Below are 17,418 nucleotides of genomic sequence, written 5' to 3'. Positions count from 1 at the left end.
CTGCCAGCCATGGTGGGGGGTGCTGGAGGGGTGTCAGAGGTTCCCTCCCCAACCCACAGCACTCGAGGATCCCAATTTGCTTGGGATGCTCAACCCCACTATGGTTTGCAAGGGGGCTGGGGGGTGCCAGCCCCCGCCACGCTCCCTGCTCTGCTCCCCTCCAGCTGCGGCGGATGCAGGAGATGCTGCAGAAGATCCAGAAGCAGATGAAGGACTCGCACTAGCCCCCTCCTCCTCCTCCTGCTCCTTGCCACCGCCCCAGATCAGAAATGTTTACATCGCGCTCCATCCTGCCCCGGTACCAACACCGCACCCGCCACCCTACGCTGCTGCGGTATCGCCTTAGCCAACCGGCCAGCGCCCAGCCCGCGGGGACAGCGAGGGGACAGGCCACCCAGCCCGGGGGTCCCTTGTCTCGGCCAGATGCTGCCCCAGCCACCCCCGGCGGGCTGGGGACAGCTCTGCCCCCCAAGCTTTGGCTTTCCTGTGCCCCCTGCCGCTCGGGGCAGGGCCACTGGCCAATCTGCTCGCCAGTCGTGTCCCTTGTCCCCGTGTCACCTCGGGCTGCCTGCTTTCCGCTGTTACGCTCAGCTTGGCCCTGGCTTAAGTGGGCGAGCGATCCCAGCCCCTCCATCTGCCCTGCTGTTGGGGACAGAGTTGCTCCCCCCCAGGCCTTGGCTGGCACAGGGGGACAGTCCCTGGAGAAAGCCCCTTGAAGCCCAAATCAGAGGTTGGCTCCCCAGCCTGGCCCCCGGAACGCTGGCCCTGCAAAGCAATAACAACCATCACGTGCCCGCGGCGCTGCCCGGCCTGCGGTGACAGCATCGTCCCTCGCTGGTGTGTCAGCCTCTGCTGTCACTCGCTTGCCTGTGCTGTCCCTGTGTGTCCCCAGGATGTCCCCACTGCGCCCTGACACAGCAGCACTGTGTGTCCCCATGTCCCCCAGGGATGTCCTCATCTGTATGGCATTCCCACAATGTACTATTTTGTGTCCCTGTGTCCCCCCAGGATGTCCCCATCAGTGTTGCTGCCCTGCAGAACACTGGTGCCGTGTCCCCCGCAGGGGTGTCCCTGGGTACGGGGAGAGATGATGGGACAGCAAAGCTGCAGGGTGGAGGCAGAACTGGGAGCAATGGGATCACTAGGAGCTCCCTAGCGTGGGGACGTGTCCCCTCCCTAGCAGGGCCACCTGAGCCATGGTCCCCGGGGGGTTCACCCCTGGGCGAGGGGTTTGCACACCAAGGGCTCTGCTGACGGGGGCTGTACTGGGGGTGGGTGCTGCAGGGTGCTGGGCCAGCGTCCATGTGCGTCACCCATGTCCCCGTGCCAGCCAGAGGGTCCCTTGGCCCCCACGGGCAGGGACCCCCCTGGCATGGCAGGGCCCTGCAGGATGTATTAGCGCTTTCCTTTTTTTAACGTTGCTATTTTCTTACAGAAGTACCTCCCTTTGCATGACGGTCAGAGAGGCATTTATTCAGGGAGAAGCAGAGTATAGGTTTATACATTCTTACAGAGCTAGTGGAAATATTTTTAATCCCTCCACAACCATTCTCAATGAACACGGCTGACCTGGCTTGTCTGCAACCCCGAGTGGCTTCCGTGCGGGCAGGGGCTGACAGTGACCGCTCAGCGGCTCCTGGCTCCTATTTCCTGGAAAAAAAGGCTTAAAATGGATATTGGAGGCGTTTCTGCTGCACCCACGGGGGCACCCAGCTTGGAGGGGGGTGGGAGAGCCCTGTGGGACCCCGCCTGGGGGCTGGGGCAGCAGCCAAGGGTGAGGGTCCCCCCATGCACTGCCCTGGGGTCCCGCTGGTGTGGGGATCGTGTTGGGAACTGGGGGAGCAGAGCAGGGATCCTGGGCTGGGGATGCAATTGCTCTTCATGAGTTGCCCCCCAACATCCTTGTGCCCCTCCATGATGGGGTGAGCCCTGCTGGGATACACCGTGGGCGCTCGCCATGAGCATCAATGCCCAGTTACCCCAGTTTGGCTTCACCAGGAGCTGGTGGGGTGGTGCTGGGATCCATGGACTGTGTTTCTACCTGCCCTCCAGTGGGCGTCATCCATCTGCACCCTGTTATTTCTCCCTGCACCCCACTACCCTGTCCCATGCCCCTATATCCTGCCCCTTCACCTTGCAAGTCTCTTCCCAGCCCCCCTGCACCCCAATGTCCTCCACATGCTGCTGGTGGATGGATCCAGCTCAGCACAGGGTGGGGTGCCCGACTACTCTTCCTGAGCCCCCCCCCCAAATCCTGCTGTGAACCAGCAGGTCCCAGTACAGCCCAGCACCGCTGTGCCTGCCCAGGGGTGGCAGCCAGTGAGGGGGGTGCCCGGGGGTGGGTGCTGGCAGTTTGGGGGAGCACCCACCTGGCCCCAGCGCAGGGCAGCATCTTGGGGTGATCCTGGGTCCCACACCACGACACCCAACAGCAGCCACTATGTGTGTGTCACAGGGCTGTGCTTGTCCCCCTGTCCCCTGCAGTGCTGGACACACACACACATCCCCAGGCACCTCAGAGCCCCAACACCCTCTCCCACGGGCATCCCCACCCTGATGCCTTCATCACCCTGAGCATCCTCACCTGCACCCCCCTGCTCCTGGACACCAATTTAAGCCCAGCAGCCCCAGTGCTGGCATGTGTTGTGCTCAGTCCTGTTCTCTGTGCCCACTGTGGGGGTTTCTTGCTTTACTTGCCCCCCCCCCCCCCCCCCCCATGGGTGCTGGATGTGTTGTGGGATCTGCTGCTGCCATGGTTCTCCTTTGCTGCCTGGGGTGGGGGTGCTGGGACCACCCGCAGCCCTAGTTCGTTTGCTCTGCTGAGCCCCCCTCAGGTAGGAAGCCATGTGCAGCTGGGAAGGTAACTCTGGGTTTTCTGAACAGAGCTGGCAGGGTGGGATGTGCTCCTGGTCCCCCTGGCAGGGCTCGGGTTTGGTGTGGAGAGTGACATCTCAGCGCTGGGGCTGGGGGTCTCTGTGAAAGCCAGGAGGCCATGGGCGGTTGTATGAGGGTCTCAGGGCTGGTTTTAGTAGGAGCTGCCCTATCAGGGTGCTTGCACCTTCTTGTGAACATGAAGAAGGGGACAGAATGGAATCTGGCCCAGGGAGAGGTGGCTGCTCCCTCCAGAGCCCTCCTGGAGGTCTGGGGTCTGAGAGCTTCTCTCACCTGGGACAGCAGTGTCTGGGTGCTGTAATCCCAAATGGACTGTTTTGCTAGAAAATATTATTTATGAGATACCATTAGATATGCAGGAAGGTAGGTAAGAGAAGCGTTTTTGTGCATAGGGAGTAAAACGCATTTCTGGAGGGGTTCGTGATCTGGGCAGAGCTCCAAGCTTTGATCTAGTTGAGCAAGCACCCAGAGAGACCCCGTAGCAGTGCTTGGTACTGGTGAAAAGGGGTGGATTTGTTGTAAGTAGCTCTTTGGGGCAGGAAAACAACCCAGCGCTGGAGAAATAGCTGAGGCTGGAGCATTGCATTTCTCTGCTTGCTTAGCCCGAGGGCCGTGTTAAAATCCTGCACGGCGAATGTGACCATGGGGATGTGCATGGGATGGTGCCTCGAGTGCTTTGCACAGCGCTGAGATCTCCGCAGGGCAGAGACTGTTGTGCTCCCATCCAGCACCATCGTTTCCACTCCTGCCTAACAGGCACAGCGATAACTCCGAACTTGCTGTGAACAGAGCATGGCCCAGATACGTGCCACTGCTGTCCTGATGCATCTGGGCCTGTCCCTGCAAGGCTGAGGGGAGTCCCTGGGGAGGTACGAGTTCATCCTGGCCTTTGCAGGCTGTTCTGCAGAACTTGATCTTCTTTTCAAAAGGTTTTTTCTAGTAATCTAATTAATCCCCCTACCTTCTCCCAAATGATAGATGAACAGGTCTTTAATCTTAATCTACATGCATTTTTGCATCATTAGATGGCTAAGGAAGTGTGGTTTGTTGGTGGTTGTTTTGGAGTGTGTGTGGTGTTTGGCTGTTTTACCCCTCTCTTCTCTCCCGCTTCTCTGAGGTCTTTTTACAGCCCCTCTGCTTCACTTTCCAGCTGCCTTGTGCTCCGGGGCCTCTGTGCCCCCTGCCCCGCCGCGGGTTCCCGTGCTCGGCACGGAACGCCGGGCGCTGGCGGGCGGGCGCGGCTGTCGGCAGAACACGGGCGGCGCTCGGAGGTTTCCGTTCAGCGGTTGCCTCCTGGCAACGGGACGCGGCGAGGGCATCGGGGCGGGTGAGCGGGCCCGGGGCCGGTGGGCGCCGGTGGGACCCGGGGACAAAGGGGTTTGTCTGAACCTGGGCCTGGGGGCACCGCTTGGTGCTTCATGTGCTGCTTGGAGGGGACCGAAACCTCGCACCGAGGGCAACCAGGCCGGCGCGGTTCGGTGTTCTGGGTGCGGATGCCGTGCTGGTTTTCCCTGTAGTGTTTTTGAGGGTTAAGGGTGTAGGAAAAACAAATGCTGCTTTGCTGGGGCTTGTGCTGGATTCCCCTGAGCTGCGAAAATCCTCTTGATTTCTCCCAGCTGAGACTTAAAGTGGCTGAATTTAACACAAACTGCAAGCAACTGTGCCCAGGCAGGAAGATGTCGCCTGTCAGCAGCCTGGGTGGCTGTCAGCAGAGCCCTTCCCTGCAGGGCCGGCGGTGGGGAGGAGCAGCACACAGCCCTCCCTCCTCTGGGGAGGGAGCTTTTGTTTGCAGACTAGAACTGGGATTCCGGGCTGTTCGGGAGCCCCTGCCTGCTCCTCGGGACAAAGGGGAGTGGGAAGAGTTGTCATCCCACACACCTCTGCCCCCCAGCCTTGCTGGCTTGAATTGTCCTGCAAGACACTGAGTGTCCAGTGTTTGCCTTTCAACAGTACAATAGTGAAGGGTTTAAGGAAAATCAGCCAGCTCTTGCGGTGCGCTGCTAACAACAGCACCATTAATAGCCACTGAAGCTCAAGTGCTTACAAAACTGTCATTTCCTCTGTTTCCTAGGTGGTCACCCACCAGCAGTGAGCTGCTGGCCCCACAGCACCGAGTGCCTCCCCCGGGAGGGTCCTGATGCAGAGGAGAACTCGCCTGCTGTGCCCCTTAACTGGTCGAGATGAGGCTGTGGGTCCTGCCGCCCACCAGTCACCCTCTAATGTCTTTGGGTCCAAGAACTTAATTAGCTGCCTGCCACCTCACCTGTCCCTGTACATCTTTGGTAAAGCTGCCCTCATTTTTCCAAGGGTGGTTTCCCCCAAGGGCCATGGATGGCCTCGAGTGTGGACCATTCTGTCCTTTTAATTCCTCAGGACTTTTGGATCGAAAATCCCTCAAAGCATGTGCATCTGTGAATAAATTCTGGGCTTATCTGGCCAAAGAAGTCAAGAAGGAACGTGCATGTCATAAAATAGTCCAGGAGGGGATCCTATATTTGCAGGTATGATGCCTGGGCTTCTGCCATTATGATGTGCTTTAAAAAGAGGGTTTTTCTGCTACTGCCCAAACCCTTAGATGGAAATGCTTTTACTAGAGGCCACCTCCCACCTTTGTCCTGTTCTTCCATCTGCAGAGTTAAGCCAGGTTAGATGTTCATACTGTCACCAGTAAGCACAACGCAAGAGCCTTTACTGACCTTCAGAGAGCCTGCGACTCTAAAAATGGATCGAAACACTCTTGTAACAAAGAAAACAGGGTTTGGTCAGGAATGCAAATCCTGTATTTCCAGGAGCTGGTGACAGCTCCCTGAGCTTTATTTGCTCCACCAAGGAAGATGGAAAGATGAGATTACTTTGTGAGAAGTCACAGCTGGCGGTTGGGACACAGTAAAGCAGAACTGCTAGGAAATGCCTGTCATGCTTAGGACAGACTTGCCATAGACCAAGCTAAGTGTAAAGGTAAATCCCCAAAGAGAGAAAGTAGGAGATCTTTGTGTGCTTTGATTTGTGAAGAGAGCATTGAAATCTCAGCTCTGGGCCAGCATTTAAAGGCTGCTTCGTGTAAGGTTTTGCGCATTACAAATGAGACTTAAGTATTGCTGAAGATGTTTCGAGAGCCTCTCATCTCAGTGGGTTTGGATTCTGAACCAACTGAGCGCTCACCAGAGATGAGATGCACTTTCAAACTTTTTTCTGTTGAAATGGAAAAGTCTTGGAGGTTCTTAGAAGCTCAAGACTGGATTTTGGAGGAAAAAAGAAAGAGCAATGATTTTTCACAAGAAGTTAAGTCATATACCAACAAGGTGGTAAATGCAAGTCAGGTCTCTTAAGGAACAGTAAACCAGTGTGTGCAGTTCAGATTTGCGTGTGGCTTCAGCGTCCCATGGAGATGCTGGAGCACCACCCGTGAGCAGCGTCCTCTGTGTGCTCGGGCTCTGCGGTGACTGTGGTGCCTCTGCCGGTTCATTCCAGGGGTTGTGCCCCAGAAGAGCAGTTCCAACCTATGCCAAAAGAGTCGATGTGGCAGTTCCAGTGTTAAACGAAGAGGGGGATGTCATTGAAGGCCATGACTGTGAAAGTAAACCGCAGGTATGTTGGAAGGTGTTTGCCTTCCATGGATCCCGCATTTCAGCATTTGAGGAAGAAGGAGGACACATCTTGGAAGATGTGACAGTGAATTTGGAGTTGCTTTGTTCTTCTGGTTTGTACCATCGTGAGCAACTCCTAAGGACCAGAGCTTGCTCAGCACCTTCTGTCACGAGCAGGAGCCTGCATCCCTAAATCCTGCCTTGTCCTAATGCATCTCGCAGGCGTAGCCTTGGGGCCAGGGCTGCGAGCAGGGCCGGGCAGCATCCCAAGGGCACAGCACTTTCCCCAGAAATCAAGGGTGCAGGTGTCAGGCCTTGCATTTTTGCCAAGGAACAACCCTTGTTTCTGCACCAAGCAGGAAGCTCCTGCACTCTGGGTGTTCCTTACCAACACATTCTGTCTCTGGTCTCATCACTATAGTAGGGACCAAGCCTTTATGTGTAATACTGTGGAATAATGCTACATTCCTCCCTCCATGAGCTACTTTTCCCTATTTCTCTTTGGACAGAGAGGAAAAAGACGGGAGGAGAAAGACAATCTGCAGGAAGCCTATCGTGATCTGAAAACCGACACAATCCAACTAGAAGAGAGAAATGTCTTCTGTGGCTCCTACAGTGTTCGTGTCCTCATGGACCAGTGAGTAGATTGCCTGGCTGCTCTCTGCACTAACCCTGTAGGGCCCAACAGCAGCTTCTGCAAACCCGTTCTGTTCCCTGCGGTCCTTCTGTGGGAATGTGTGGCTGGAGGGGAGAGTCCCTCAGCATCAGTGTTGAAAAATCCTCAGTGTCAAATCCAGTTTTTAATAAAGATAGCAGGGGAATTTTTAAAGACTTAAGGGTTGGTGATCCCCAGTGTATCACAAAGGATGCAGAGCACTCTCCCTGTTTTAGAATTACAGAATTGTTTTGATTGGAAAAGACCCTCAGGATCACGGAGTCCAAACATTAACCCACCCCTAGCACTGCCCCATGTCCCTGACAACCTCATCTCCCTCTGTCCAGCCCTCCAGGGCTGGTGACTCCAGCACTGCCCTGGGCAGCCTGTTCCAATGCCCCACAGCCCTTTGGGGAAGGAATTGTTCCCCACATCCAACCTCAACCTCCCCTGGTGCAACTTGAGGCCGTTTCCTCTGCTCCTGGCGCTTGTTCCTGGGGAGCAGAGCCCGACCCCCCTGGCTCCAAGCTCCTTTCAGGCAGTTCAGAGATCAGAAGGTCTCCCCTCAGCTCCTGTTCTCCAGCTGAACCCCCCAGGTCCCTCAGCTGCTCCCATCACCCTTGTGCTCCAGCCCCTCACCAGCTCTGTTCCCTTCTCCCAACTCGCTCCAGCACCTATTGAGCTTATTCTCCAGATACAATCTTGAATATGCAGAATTAGGGACCTTGGCTGTGGTGCCCTGCAAAGGATTCACCCATTTAAGTGTGTTGTGTGTCAGGTTGCTCAGTGAAGACCATTAAGCATCAGAGAAATCCCTGTCACAACCTTAGACATGTTGTACCTTGTCACCCGGCTAAAGCTCATCTCAGTCGCTGTTTCTTATCCAGATCAGACCAGAGCAGAATAATCCACTACAGTGGTGGTGACCTGGTAGCCGTTGGCTCTGCGAACCGAAAAGTGCGGTTCCTTGGCATGCCGGGGACGAAAGAAGTGCCGCCTCTGCTCTCTGGTAGTGCTGGGAGCAAAGCTCTGCTCCTCGATGAGAACAAAGGCTTCGTCTTCAGCACAGGCTTTGATCTCAGCATCAGGTGAGCAGCACAGGGACCGTGCCACGGGATACCAGCCTCTTGGAATATCCAGGAAAACATTCATCTTTAGTCCTTCCAGCCCATCTTCGGAATCTTCCTTCCCTCACTTTCGCTATAGTAACGAGGAAAGGACAGTAGATAAGGAAACAACCCCCACTCACACAGGACAGCTTCTCTTTTCCAGTTTCGCCTGGTGACGCACAGGTCTTCCTAAAGTGCCTCAAAACACCAGATGTTTCCCATAGGCACTTGCTGTGAGATTCTGGCCTTGCTAAGGTCAGCACTGAGTTCAGCAAGGCTGGGTCTATCTGTGACAGTTTGGCTGAGCAGGTTTAACAGCCTGGTACCCGCTGCACAGCTGCTCCTTTGCAGACACTGCCCCCTCAGACAAGGAGATGCTCAGCTCTTCCGTCTTATTTATCTCTACATCTCAAGAGTATCACAAGGAGGGGTAAAAGCTGAACAGCAGGTTGTCTGGCTCTGGCACAGCAATACCAGAAATTCATGAAAGGCAGCACTTAAAAAGGGAAAGAGTTTACAGTGACTCAGGCTCTGACCCCCCTGCTCTTCCCTGCTCCAAAATGTTTGTTTGAACAGGTGCTGGTGTTCTCCGAGGCCAACAGGAATCACATTGACAGCAGCCACTAAAGAAACAATTTTATCTGCAAAGCTCTACATTTTAAGGTTAATTGGAGGTAGCTGTGCCTAAGGTGGAATCTAGACATGTGTTTCCAGCTAGTCTGCAGGTAGAACAAATTATATTGGTAAAAAATTAATACTAATCCTGACTTGATCATTCCAAATACTCTGACACCTTAGTGGAATGACTCCTGGCTTTAGCCTAATCTGTAGAGGACAAACGCTGGGCCTGTTAAGTCGGAAATAATTAAATGAATAAGCCATCAATCAAGTTAATCGTTGTATTCCTGTTTTGGTTGGTCCTTTGTAGGTGCTGGAATATCTACAGTGGTGCTTGTGTGAAAGTCTTCAATGGTCACTATGGGACAGTCACCTGCTTGGATTTACACGAAGAGCAGCTCGTGTCGGGAGCCAGGGATGGGATGGTAAAAGGTGAGACCAGGAGCTTCCAGCCAAAGGCCGGGAGCAGCGAGATGGGCAGAGTGCTGGAGGTGTGACGGGTGACACGGGCAGCGTCTGAATAGAGCAAGGGCATCAACTGGAGGGTGGAGTTTAGCGTCTCATTTCGATTCCAGAGCAGCCGAAGCTGTGGCCACGTGCACATGCAAGGTCTCTGTGTCACTGCATAAATTCTTGTTACTTCTGCTTTTATTCACTTTTAAAGGTTTTGTGGCTATAAGGCCACACCAGCTCTCGGGGAAAATGGTATCAGCTTGCAGCTTTGCCAGAGGTTTCTTTACTATTAATTTGTGACATTTCTCCCCCTTGCTCCCAACAGTGTGGAATCTGAGGAGTGGGCGATGTCTCCAGACCCTGCAGCACAGCAGCGCTGTCTGGGTGGTCAGAACCGACGGTGCCCGCGTTGTCAGCGGGTGCGAGCGAGGGCTGGTCAGAGTCTGGGCTGCGGATACGGGCGCTCTGATCAAAGTGAGTTTCTTCTTAGGTGGATCGTTTTGTGCTAAATGTTTAAAAATCTGTGCTAGTTTATCACAGCCTTTGGTTCTTGCCAAAGATGTCCTAAAAAAAAAAAAGCCCCAAACCAAAGGCAGCCTAAACTGGTAAAAGAAACCACAGATTTATTTGTAAGCAAATGATACAAAACTTGTTTGCAAACAACTGTCAATTTTAATGCAGGGTTTGATTTGCTGTGCCTGACCCCATCATTCCTGTAGAAACGTTCACCCCCGCTCCTGCAGGAACATTCAGACCCTGGGAAGAGGTTGGGGTCTGACCAACAGCTCTTGGGGTTGGGTCTCACCTGTCAGCCTAAAATATGAAACCTTCACAACTGGTAACAGCTGATGCAGCTGAAGTAGCTGGATGGCTGCTCTCCATTTTAAAGGTTGAGGCTGGAGACTGCTAATTACCTTAGCAGGTGTCCAGAATCAGTGTTAGTCCACATCTGAGAGGAGTGAAGCTCTTGCTATCTGCAAATTGAGAGCAATCTAGCTGCAAATTGAGAGCAATCTCAGATGCAGGATTTCCCAGCTCCAGCTGAGCTACATTTGCGATTGTCCCTTTCATTACAGTCAGGGCCATTGGGTCTCTTCTCTCCTGGGTGAGTATTCAATGGATGATAAAGGCCTTGGTGTGGTGGCATCTATTGAGCACATAAATAAAGATGGAAAATTAATGTTAATTCCACACCAGCAGCTCATTATCAGCAGCAAGCCTGAAATATTTCTGGTGACTGTAAAACTAACAGTTATCCACAGAGTATATTGGTACATTAGAATAACACCTGATAAAACTACAACATAGTACGTGAGGCTGGTATTGTGAATGCCATGAGATACCTTGGCGTATTTACATCTAGATTACTGAGGGTTACACCTATTTCTTTTATTTTGCAGACATTAGAGGAGCACCAAGGCCCAGTGAAGTGCTTGTCCTTTGACCAGTGGCACCTTGTCACAGGCAGCACCGATGGGAGCGCCCTGGGATGGAGCATGTTGGGAAAGCTGAGCAGATGCCTCGTAGCTTTCCACCACCCAAAGTAGGAATCGGATGCGTTTCGAGTTGTATTCAGCAATCTACTAAGTCTGTAAAGAACACATCTTCCTTATAGAAACACAGAATGCCTTAATTATCAAGCTTAGTATCTGAAATATCCCCACATTCAACGATCTTCATCTTTAAAAGTGTCAGGCACTATGTGATCATAACCAGTGTTTGTCAGTTAAGACCTATAACAACCTCAAATGCACATATTGCAACCACTCGTTCATGAACAGGGATGGCAGGGCATAGTCTAATAATTCAAGGATCATAACCTGTATGTAAGAGGGTGTCATGCTACCTGGTCAAGAGAAGACATGGTCTATGTCAGAGGTGGCCAAGTTATATGCTGAACCCTGCCAACTGTGTACTATGTTATTTTCTAATACTCATTAGAACTGTACCATCATACTATTTTCTATTACTTTCCTAGACATAAAAATGCAATTTAAAACACGGCAGATGGCCACAGCCACAGTGGCTGCTCTGAGGATGCGCTGGGTTGGTTGGTTTGGGCAGGGAGGGATTATGAAGGACTTCGCTACCAGGCCTTCGAAATATCTCCATGAGCTTCTTTATTCAGGCTGTTGATGGAGGCAGAGCTCTGCATCTCCTCCAGGACAAAAGAGGGAGCTGATCGCGTCTCCTCGGGAAAGCACGATGGATGTCCCAGCGCTGCCGTGTTGTGTTTCCAGGGAAGTCGTGTCTCTGCAGCTCCTCTATCTCCGAGTCATCAGTGGCTGCGCTGACGGGAACATCCGTATATTTAACTACCTGACTGGGACCTGCCTGAAAGTGCTGACGGCCGAAACCAGCGGGGGCCCCATCTCTTCTGTCCACGTGTCAGAAAACAGGTTGGTGAGGGCAGCTGTCGTCTCTGAACTAAACTAGGTAGATAACTTGGTAATTTAAGGAATTAAGCATTTTTCCTTCTCACAAATAAGCTTTAAAAGGCTCTACTGCTTGTTGACTGCTTTAATAACTTGGTTTTGTTAGCAGTGGCTAAAAATAGATTTGCTTACTCCATCCAGCAATTGACAATTTCCCGTTTCTATCCAACTTAAGACACACAGAGGAACTGGCTGCCCGGGCAAGCGGTGGAGTCCCCATCCCCGAAGGTATTTTAAAGATGTGGCACCTCAGGTTGTGGCTCAGCGGTGGAGTCGGCAGTGCCGAGTTTATGGTCGATTTCATGATCTTAATGGTTTTTTCCAGCTTGAAAGATTCTATGGACCAAGTTGAATTGAGCACCCAAATTTCTTAGCAGGTTGGGGACTCGAGCCAAGGCCTGACAAAGCCTCTACCTGTTCCCTGCCTTACTGCCTCTTTGTAAAAGCCAACAGTGGAAAGTTCTCCCAGGTGTCCTCACATCTGCACCTCTGAAGTGAAGGTGGTTCCCAGCTTCTGCATAAGCAATGGCTAAAATGCTGGTGTTTTGGTCACAGCTCTGAACCACAGCAAAATATGGGCTGCTATGAAGTAAACTCCATCCCAGCCAGGCCCGCTCCACCCCTCCAATTTACATTGAACGTCCCTAATAATGTGGTGTCTCCAGTTTCTTTTGGCATTGCACTGATCTAGCTCACTCTACTGCTGCAAGTTTTCATCCTAATCATCTTACAACTAAATTTATTATAGAGCTGAATGAAAAGAGCCCCACAGAGCTCACACAGAGGTTGGGTTACAATGTGCAGCACCACCGATGGGGTTAATTGTTCCTGCTCCCTTAAACAAGTGCAGGTCATCTCAGAGCTGTTGAAGTGCCTGCAGGCACTAAGCCCTGGGTTAATGGTATTGGTGCTTTCACAGCTTTTCCTTCCCTCCTTCAGGATGGTGATAAATTCTCCAGCCCTAGTGCTGGTGTTCCAGTTTGGGGACGTCAGCTGGGACTACACCTTGGATGCTGCCCGAGAGGTGGCGGGGAAGACCAACCAGCAGCAGGCGACTTGGAGCAGAACCGCGGTTCCCTGCTGGCGAAGGCTGTACCACGACCGGATGCGCCGCCTGGCTCTGGAACCAGAAGGTGCTGACAGCTCACGTTCTCAACCTGGGTCCGCTGCCGGCCACTGAAAGGCTGGGGAACACCTCAAAATATTACAAACGGCCTCTGCAACACGCTGGCGTTTCCTAAAATGAATTTGAAATAATTGCAAGTATATGGCTGCCTTCGTCTTAATCAATATACAGACTCTCTGCTTTTCAAAAGCGCAGTCTGGGAGGTGTGCTGTTGGTTTCAATGGTTCCGTCACTTGTAGGCTTTTGTAAAACTTTTGTGCCTTTTTAGAAAGGTTTGGTATAAATTCGAGACATTTGTCCAGACAGTGTGTGCACATCCGCAGGCACGTCGCAAGAAGAGCCAGAGGGCACGGGTGTGCTGCAAAGAGCGAGCTTCATTTTAGTTCCCTCTCTACCGGGGGATCTCCGGAGCCTCACGGGAGCTCCCAGCAGAGGTGACACCGGCAGGGACGCAGGCGCTGGTCAGTTCAGCCCTGCTGGGAGCTCTGAGCTGCTGAGCTCACCTGTGTTTCAAGGCTTCAGGCAGGCGCAGCCTCCTGCTCTTTCTCACAACAGAGCAGGAATCTCAGCCATAGTGATGAGGTGCCTGGAGTTCCTCACAGGCCTATGGTATCTAACACAGAGGTTCTGCTCGTCAAGCACACAAGGTCAGTAAAACAATGAGTGTGATGTGTGTGCTTTTTTACAGACAGGTGCAAGTCACTTGAGCGTATTTACATTTAACTAACCTCCTCGCCAAATCTTCCGCTATATCCCCGTACAGACAGGCGCTGTCGTTTTTCCAGCTCAGTAACAGAGAAATCAGTATTATTCACATTATTACAGCTGGTGTGCAGGGAAACAGGCTGCTGGTTCAGTTCTTATTTATTAGAAAATACTCCAGAAAGCCACAGGACACCTGCGTTTGAGATCTGCCATCCGTGGGAAATGCAATTGGACATGAGCAGGCACCTTTTAAATCGTAACACAGTGATTTTTTTTTAATCAGCAGTTATTTAATGCAGGACGTATCACAGATCTTCCAGCTCCACAGTCAAACTGTGTATTGCAGGGAAACTGAGAAAGTTTTCATGCTTTTAAGGCCACCAGGTGTTGACCTCACTGATGTGGCTCTACTTGGTAAGGGACGCACAGTTTGTAGAAACAGGAAACAAATAGGAGTGCAGTGTATTGTAATTCTAGTGGCAAAAAAGTACGGGCTGTGTGTACATACTTCATATTTTAAAAGATCTACATTTGCTGTCATCTTTGAATGCTGTGAAGTTTTCTGCTAAACAAACGTGTTTGGATTGTTTCTAATCCCTAGACCTTCAGAAGCTGTGATAAGAGGCGAAACAGTAACCAAAGACTTAAAGCCCGACGGTTATGAACGTTTTATTTAAATTTTAAAGGTTGGACACCAGTGAAGTTGAGATTACTTTTGTGTTGTTTTCTAGCTCTCGGCAAGAAACTGCTGACATCAGCAGCTCGCCAGCAGCACCCGCATTTGCTCAAGATGAAGCAGAGTTCTCACGTTCAGGCAGAGCAGCGCAATAAACTGTGTGGTCCTGACACCACACAACCCTGCGCCCTCACCTCGGGAAAACTGGCGAGAGCACGTTCTAGAGGATTCCCGGCAGATATTCCTGGTGAGGACCCTTGGCGGGTAGGCAGGACAGCGATTCCTCAAACGAGTGCACCTCAGATAAACTAAAGAGTGAAACACGAGGATCTCCGGAAGCCAGGCCTGCTCTGGATGGAAGGTTTGCAGTGCTCACACGCATCACTGGCAGAGCCTGTGATGGCTGCAGAACCTGCTGTGCGTTGAAGACACAGGACAAGTGCTCAGCTCTAGCTGTACGGCTCTACTTCTCTGCTGTCTAGGGGGCTTCGTTATATCCTTGTTCTGTGTTTTATTTCTTTAACAGGTGTAGCAGAACCATGCACAAAATTTGAGGAGCTGGTATTTAATCAATAGCAGCAACTCAGAAAATTGTTTAAAAAAATTACATGTGAATTGTCTCAGCCAACAGTGACACGGCAGCCTGAGACATGAGAATGAGAGACCACTGAGACCGCAAATGTGGCCTGTGACCATACGGCATTTGTCCCAAGTTAATTTTTCTAAAGTCTTACATTCAGAATGTTTTGGGCCCTTGAAGTTGAAGGCAGGCTCTGAAAGAGAACTTCAGAGAGCTGTGCCCATCAAAAAATCTCTAACCCCACATTCCCATGTTTGTAACTAAGAAGCGGGGTCATGTGTATGTGCAGATTAATCAGTTCTAAATTCCGTAAATGAGGAACAAGCAGTAACTTTCGTTAGTTTGCTTTGCTGTGCTCTGCCTTTCTGCACTGAACTTAATGTTCTCTGAAATATATTCCCAGGGGGCAGAAGTTCCAGCTGGCCAGACTGGAAAAGGAGAATTGTTGTTGCAAAGCACTGACATGGGAATGACATGGCAGAACAAAGTGACAAACGTATCACTATGGCAAAGTCCGTGGGGCTGAGCATTTTACACAATCCCCGTCCAGTTCTTAGTCAAGGCCATAATCGCACAACCTGCCAATGGTGATCAGAAAAATTATTTTTGACTCCTGCTGTGTTGTATTTTTGGGAACAGGTAGCAGACTCGAACATGGCACTTCTATCAATGTGCCTGCACATCTTGACAAGGCAGAATCCACTTGGCAATTTGGAAAGAGAAGAGGTGAAAGTAGTCCCATGTCCTTTGACAAGTTCCTCTTAACACTCAGCACGCTGCAGAATGCCCGCAAGGCAGCCGCCGTTCATCGGTACCCCGTTCATCGCCACGCAGAAGTCAAGGAAGCCTGGGAAAGTGAGCAACACCACCCTGAAAAGGTACAAATACACAAACCCTCCCTGCAACGCAAAAACGATCAGGCAGCCCAGCTCCAACGTGCGAAATTGCACAGTGATTCTCTGACCCCAAGGATAATCTCTGTGCCCTTTGAAACCAAAATGCTGCAGCTCAAGCTGAAAAACTCTTTGCATGGCCCCACTGTGAAGTCCTCCATCCCTGCTCCCTCTGTTGTGCGGCTCAAGACTTGCTCTGGGTTGCTGAAGGAAAAGAAAGCTCCTGGTGAAGTCATTCCTCCCCCTGGAGATGGGGTTCAGGTTGTTGATCCCGTTACAGCTGCTGCTGAGAGGACCAAACCAACGCATGTGCCCATTGCACAAACGGAAAACAAAGTGGTTTCCAGGAGAAAAATCTCTTTTTGCACGAGTGCTGCAGACCCTTCCCAGCCCAACGGTGGGTTCAGGCTTCTGACGGAAAAATGGAAGGAGCGGTACGAGGCAGCTATTGCAGCTCAGTGTAAGGCAGAGCAGCAGCTCACGGAAGAACAGGAGCGAGCGCGCAGGAGAGCCTGGCTACGGAAAGCGAAAGGCCTGCCGGTGGACTCTTTCACTGGGGAGGGGAAGATACCCGCTCCTGAGCTGGGCTTTAATACATTTATCTGAGCTGATCCCTCAGTCCAACAACCAACCGTTATCTGAGGGTTCTGGCGTCCAGCTGCCACGACCCCTGTAGTTTCTAAGTATAAAAGACGTCTCCCCTGTATGTTTTTTTCTGAAGAGATATTCTTGGTATATTCAGCTGTTTCTCAAGGCAGTGAGTGGACTGAGTCCTGTCCTGGATTTATCCTGCTAGACCTGCTGGTAATACAGACACTAATAAAGCTCGACATGTGTCTCCAAGGTGTCTCAATGATAATAATAAATCTTATTGGAGATTGTGTGGATTGATTAGAGTTTATAAGCTGAAGAAGTGTGGACTGAGCCTAGGGGGTGGTGATCAGTGTCGCAAAGTCTACGTGGAGGCCGGTAACTAGTGGTGTAGCACACAGGGCAGTCCTGGCTCTGATTTTGTCTGACATGTTTGTTATAACGATGTGGATGAGGGGGTGCTGTAAGCAGCAGTTTCACTCTGGGAAACTCTCCTTACAGTAGAGTGGTGGTGATTTTTGCTTCATTTATTTTAGTGTCATCTTCAACTTCCAAACCCTGTGATTAAGTCAGGCCTCACAGTGAAAAATAATGATAGTTGTCCCTCAAAGAAAAAAATGAACAGGTAATTAAAACTAAGGGTCCATGTAGAACCGTGAAGGTGTGGGAGCAGGACTGTTGTAGATCTGGGGATGAGCAAGGCTGAGAGGTTGGGTATTTGCCTCACTGCAGCACATCCGTGGTGTGCTACAGGGATTATGGTGTCTGAGGTGGCTTTGCTGACTTTAGTTTTAGAACAGGAAGCAGCAAGGATTTTACACTTGGCCACAGGATGGCACTTTCTGAAAAGCAATCGGGCTCAATCCCAGCACAGCCTTTGGCACAGCCCCTGGGGAAAAATCTAATCAAGGGAGACTGGTGGAAAAACATCACAGAAAGACTGATGACTTTTCAGTTGTGCTGAAGTGAGAAGGATTAGTGTTGTCTTCGTATTTGGAGCCAACAAATCAGCATCTCCCCGCGGGTGTGGATGCTCGGGCGCTTCTAAGATGCTGCAGCCAACAGAAACAGCAAGAAATGAGCGACAAGGCAGCGCTG

At 51.5% G+C, this 17,418-nt stretch overlaps 1 protein-coding gene across 1 annotated transcript; it reads left to right on the top strand.

The window, feature by feature from the left end:
• The first annotated feature begins 4,975 nt into the window (after window positions 1-4,975).
• On the top strand, window positions 4,976-16,559 carry LOC139829456 (F-box/WD repeat-containing protein 10-like). Its single transcript, XM_071817009.1, has 12 exons — window positions 4,976-5,174; window positions 5,266-5,393; window positions 6,364-6,480; window positions 6,989-7,116; window positions 8,022-8,222; window positions 9,172-9,293; window positions 9,640-9,788; window positions 10,715-10,857; window positions 11,555-11,713; window positions 12,689-12,882; window positions 14,312-14,503; window positions 15,476-16,559. The coding sequence occupies exons 1-12, from the start codon at window positions 5,030-5,032 to the stop codon at window positions 16,333-16,335; spliced, it is 2,538 nt and encodes an 845-aa protein (XP_071673110.1). The 5' UTR covers window positions 4,976-5,029; the 3' UTR covers window positions 16,336-16,559.
• The last annotated feature ends 859 nt before the right edge of the window (window positions 16,560-17,418 follow it).

The sequence above is a fragment of the Patagioenas fasciata genome, chromosome 19 (assembly GCF_037038585.1).
Source record: "Patagioenas fasciata isolate bPatFas1 chromosome 19, bPatFas1.hap1, whole genome shotgun sequence".
Taxonomy (NCBI): domain Eukaryota; kingdom Metazoa; phylum Chordata; class Aves; order Columbiformes; family Columbidae; genus Patagioenas; species Patagioenas fasciata.
Note: the sequence above shows the minus strand (reverse complement) of the source record. Positions and strands in the feature narration are given on the sequence as shown.

Bases quoted from the DNA above. Each gene is read 5' to 3' on its own strand.
- LOC139829456 (XM_071817009.1), top strand. From the start codon at position 5,030: ATGCAGAGGAGAACTCGCCTGCTGTGCCCCTTAACTGGTCGAGATGAG. The intron at 5,394-6,363 runs GTATGATGCCTG...GGTTCATTCCAG, and splicing joins AGGGGATCCTATATTTGCAG to GGGTTGTGCCCCAGAAGAGC. The intron at 9,294-9,639 runs GTGAGACCAGGA...TGCTCCCAACAG, and splicing joins CAGGGATGGGATGGTAAAAG to TGTGGAATCTGAGGAGTGGG.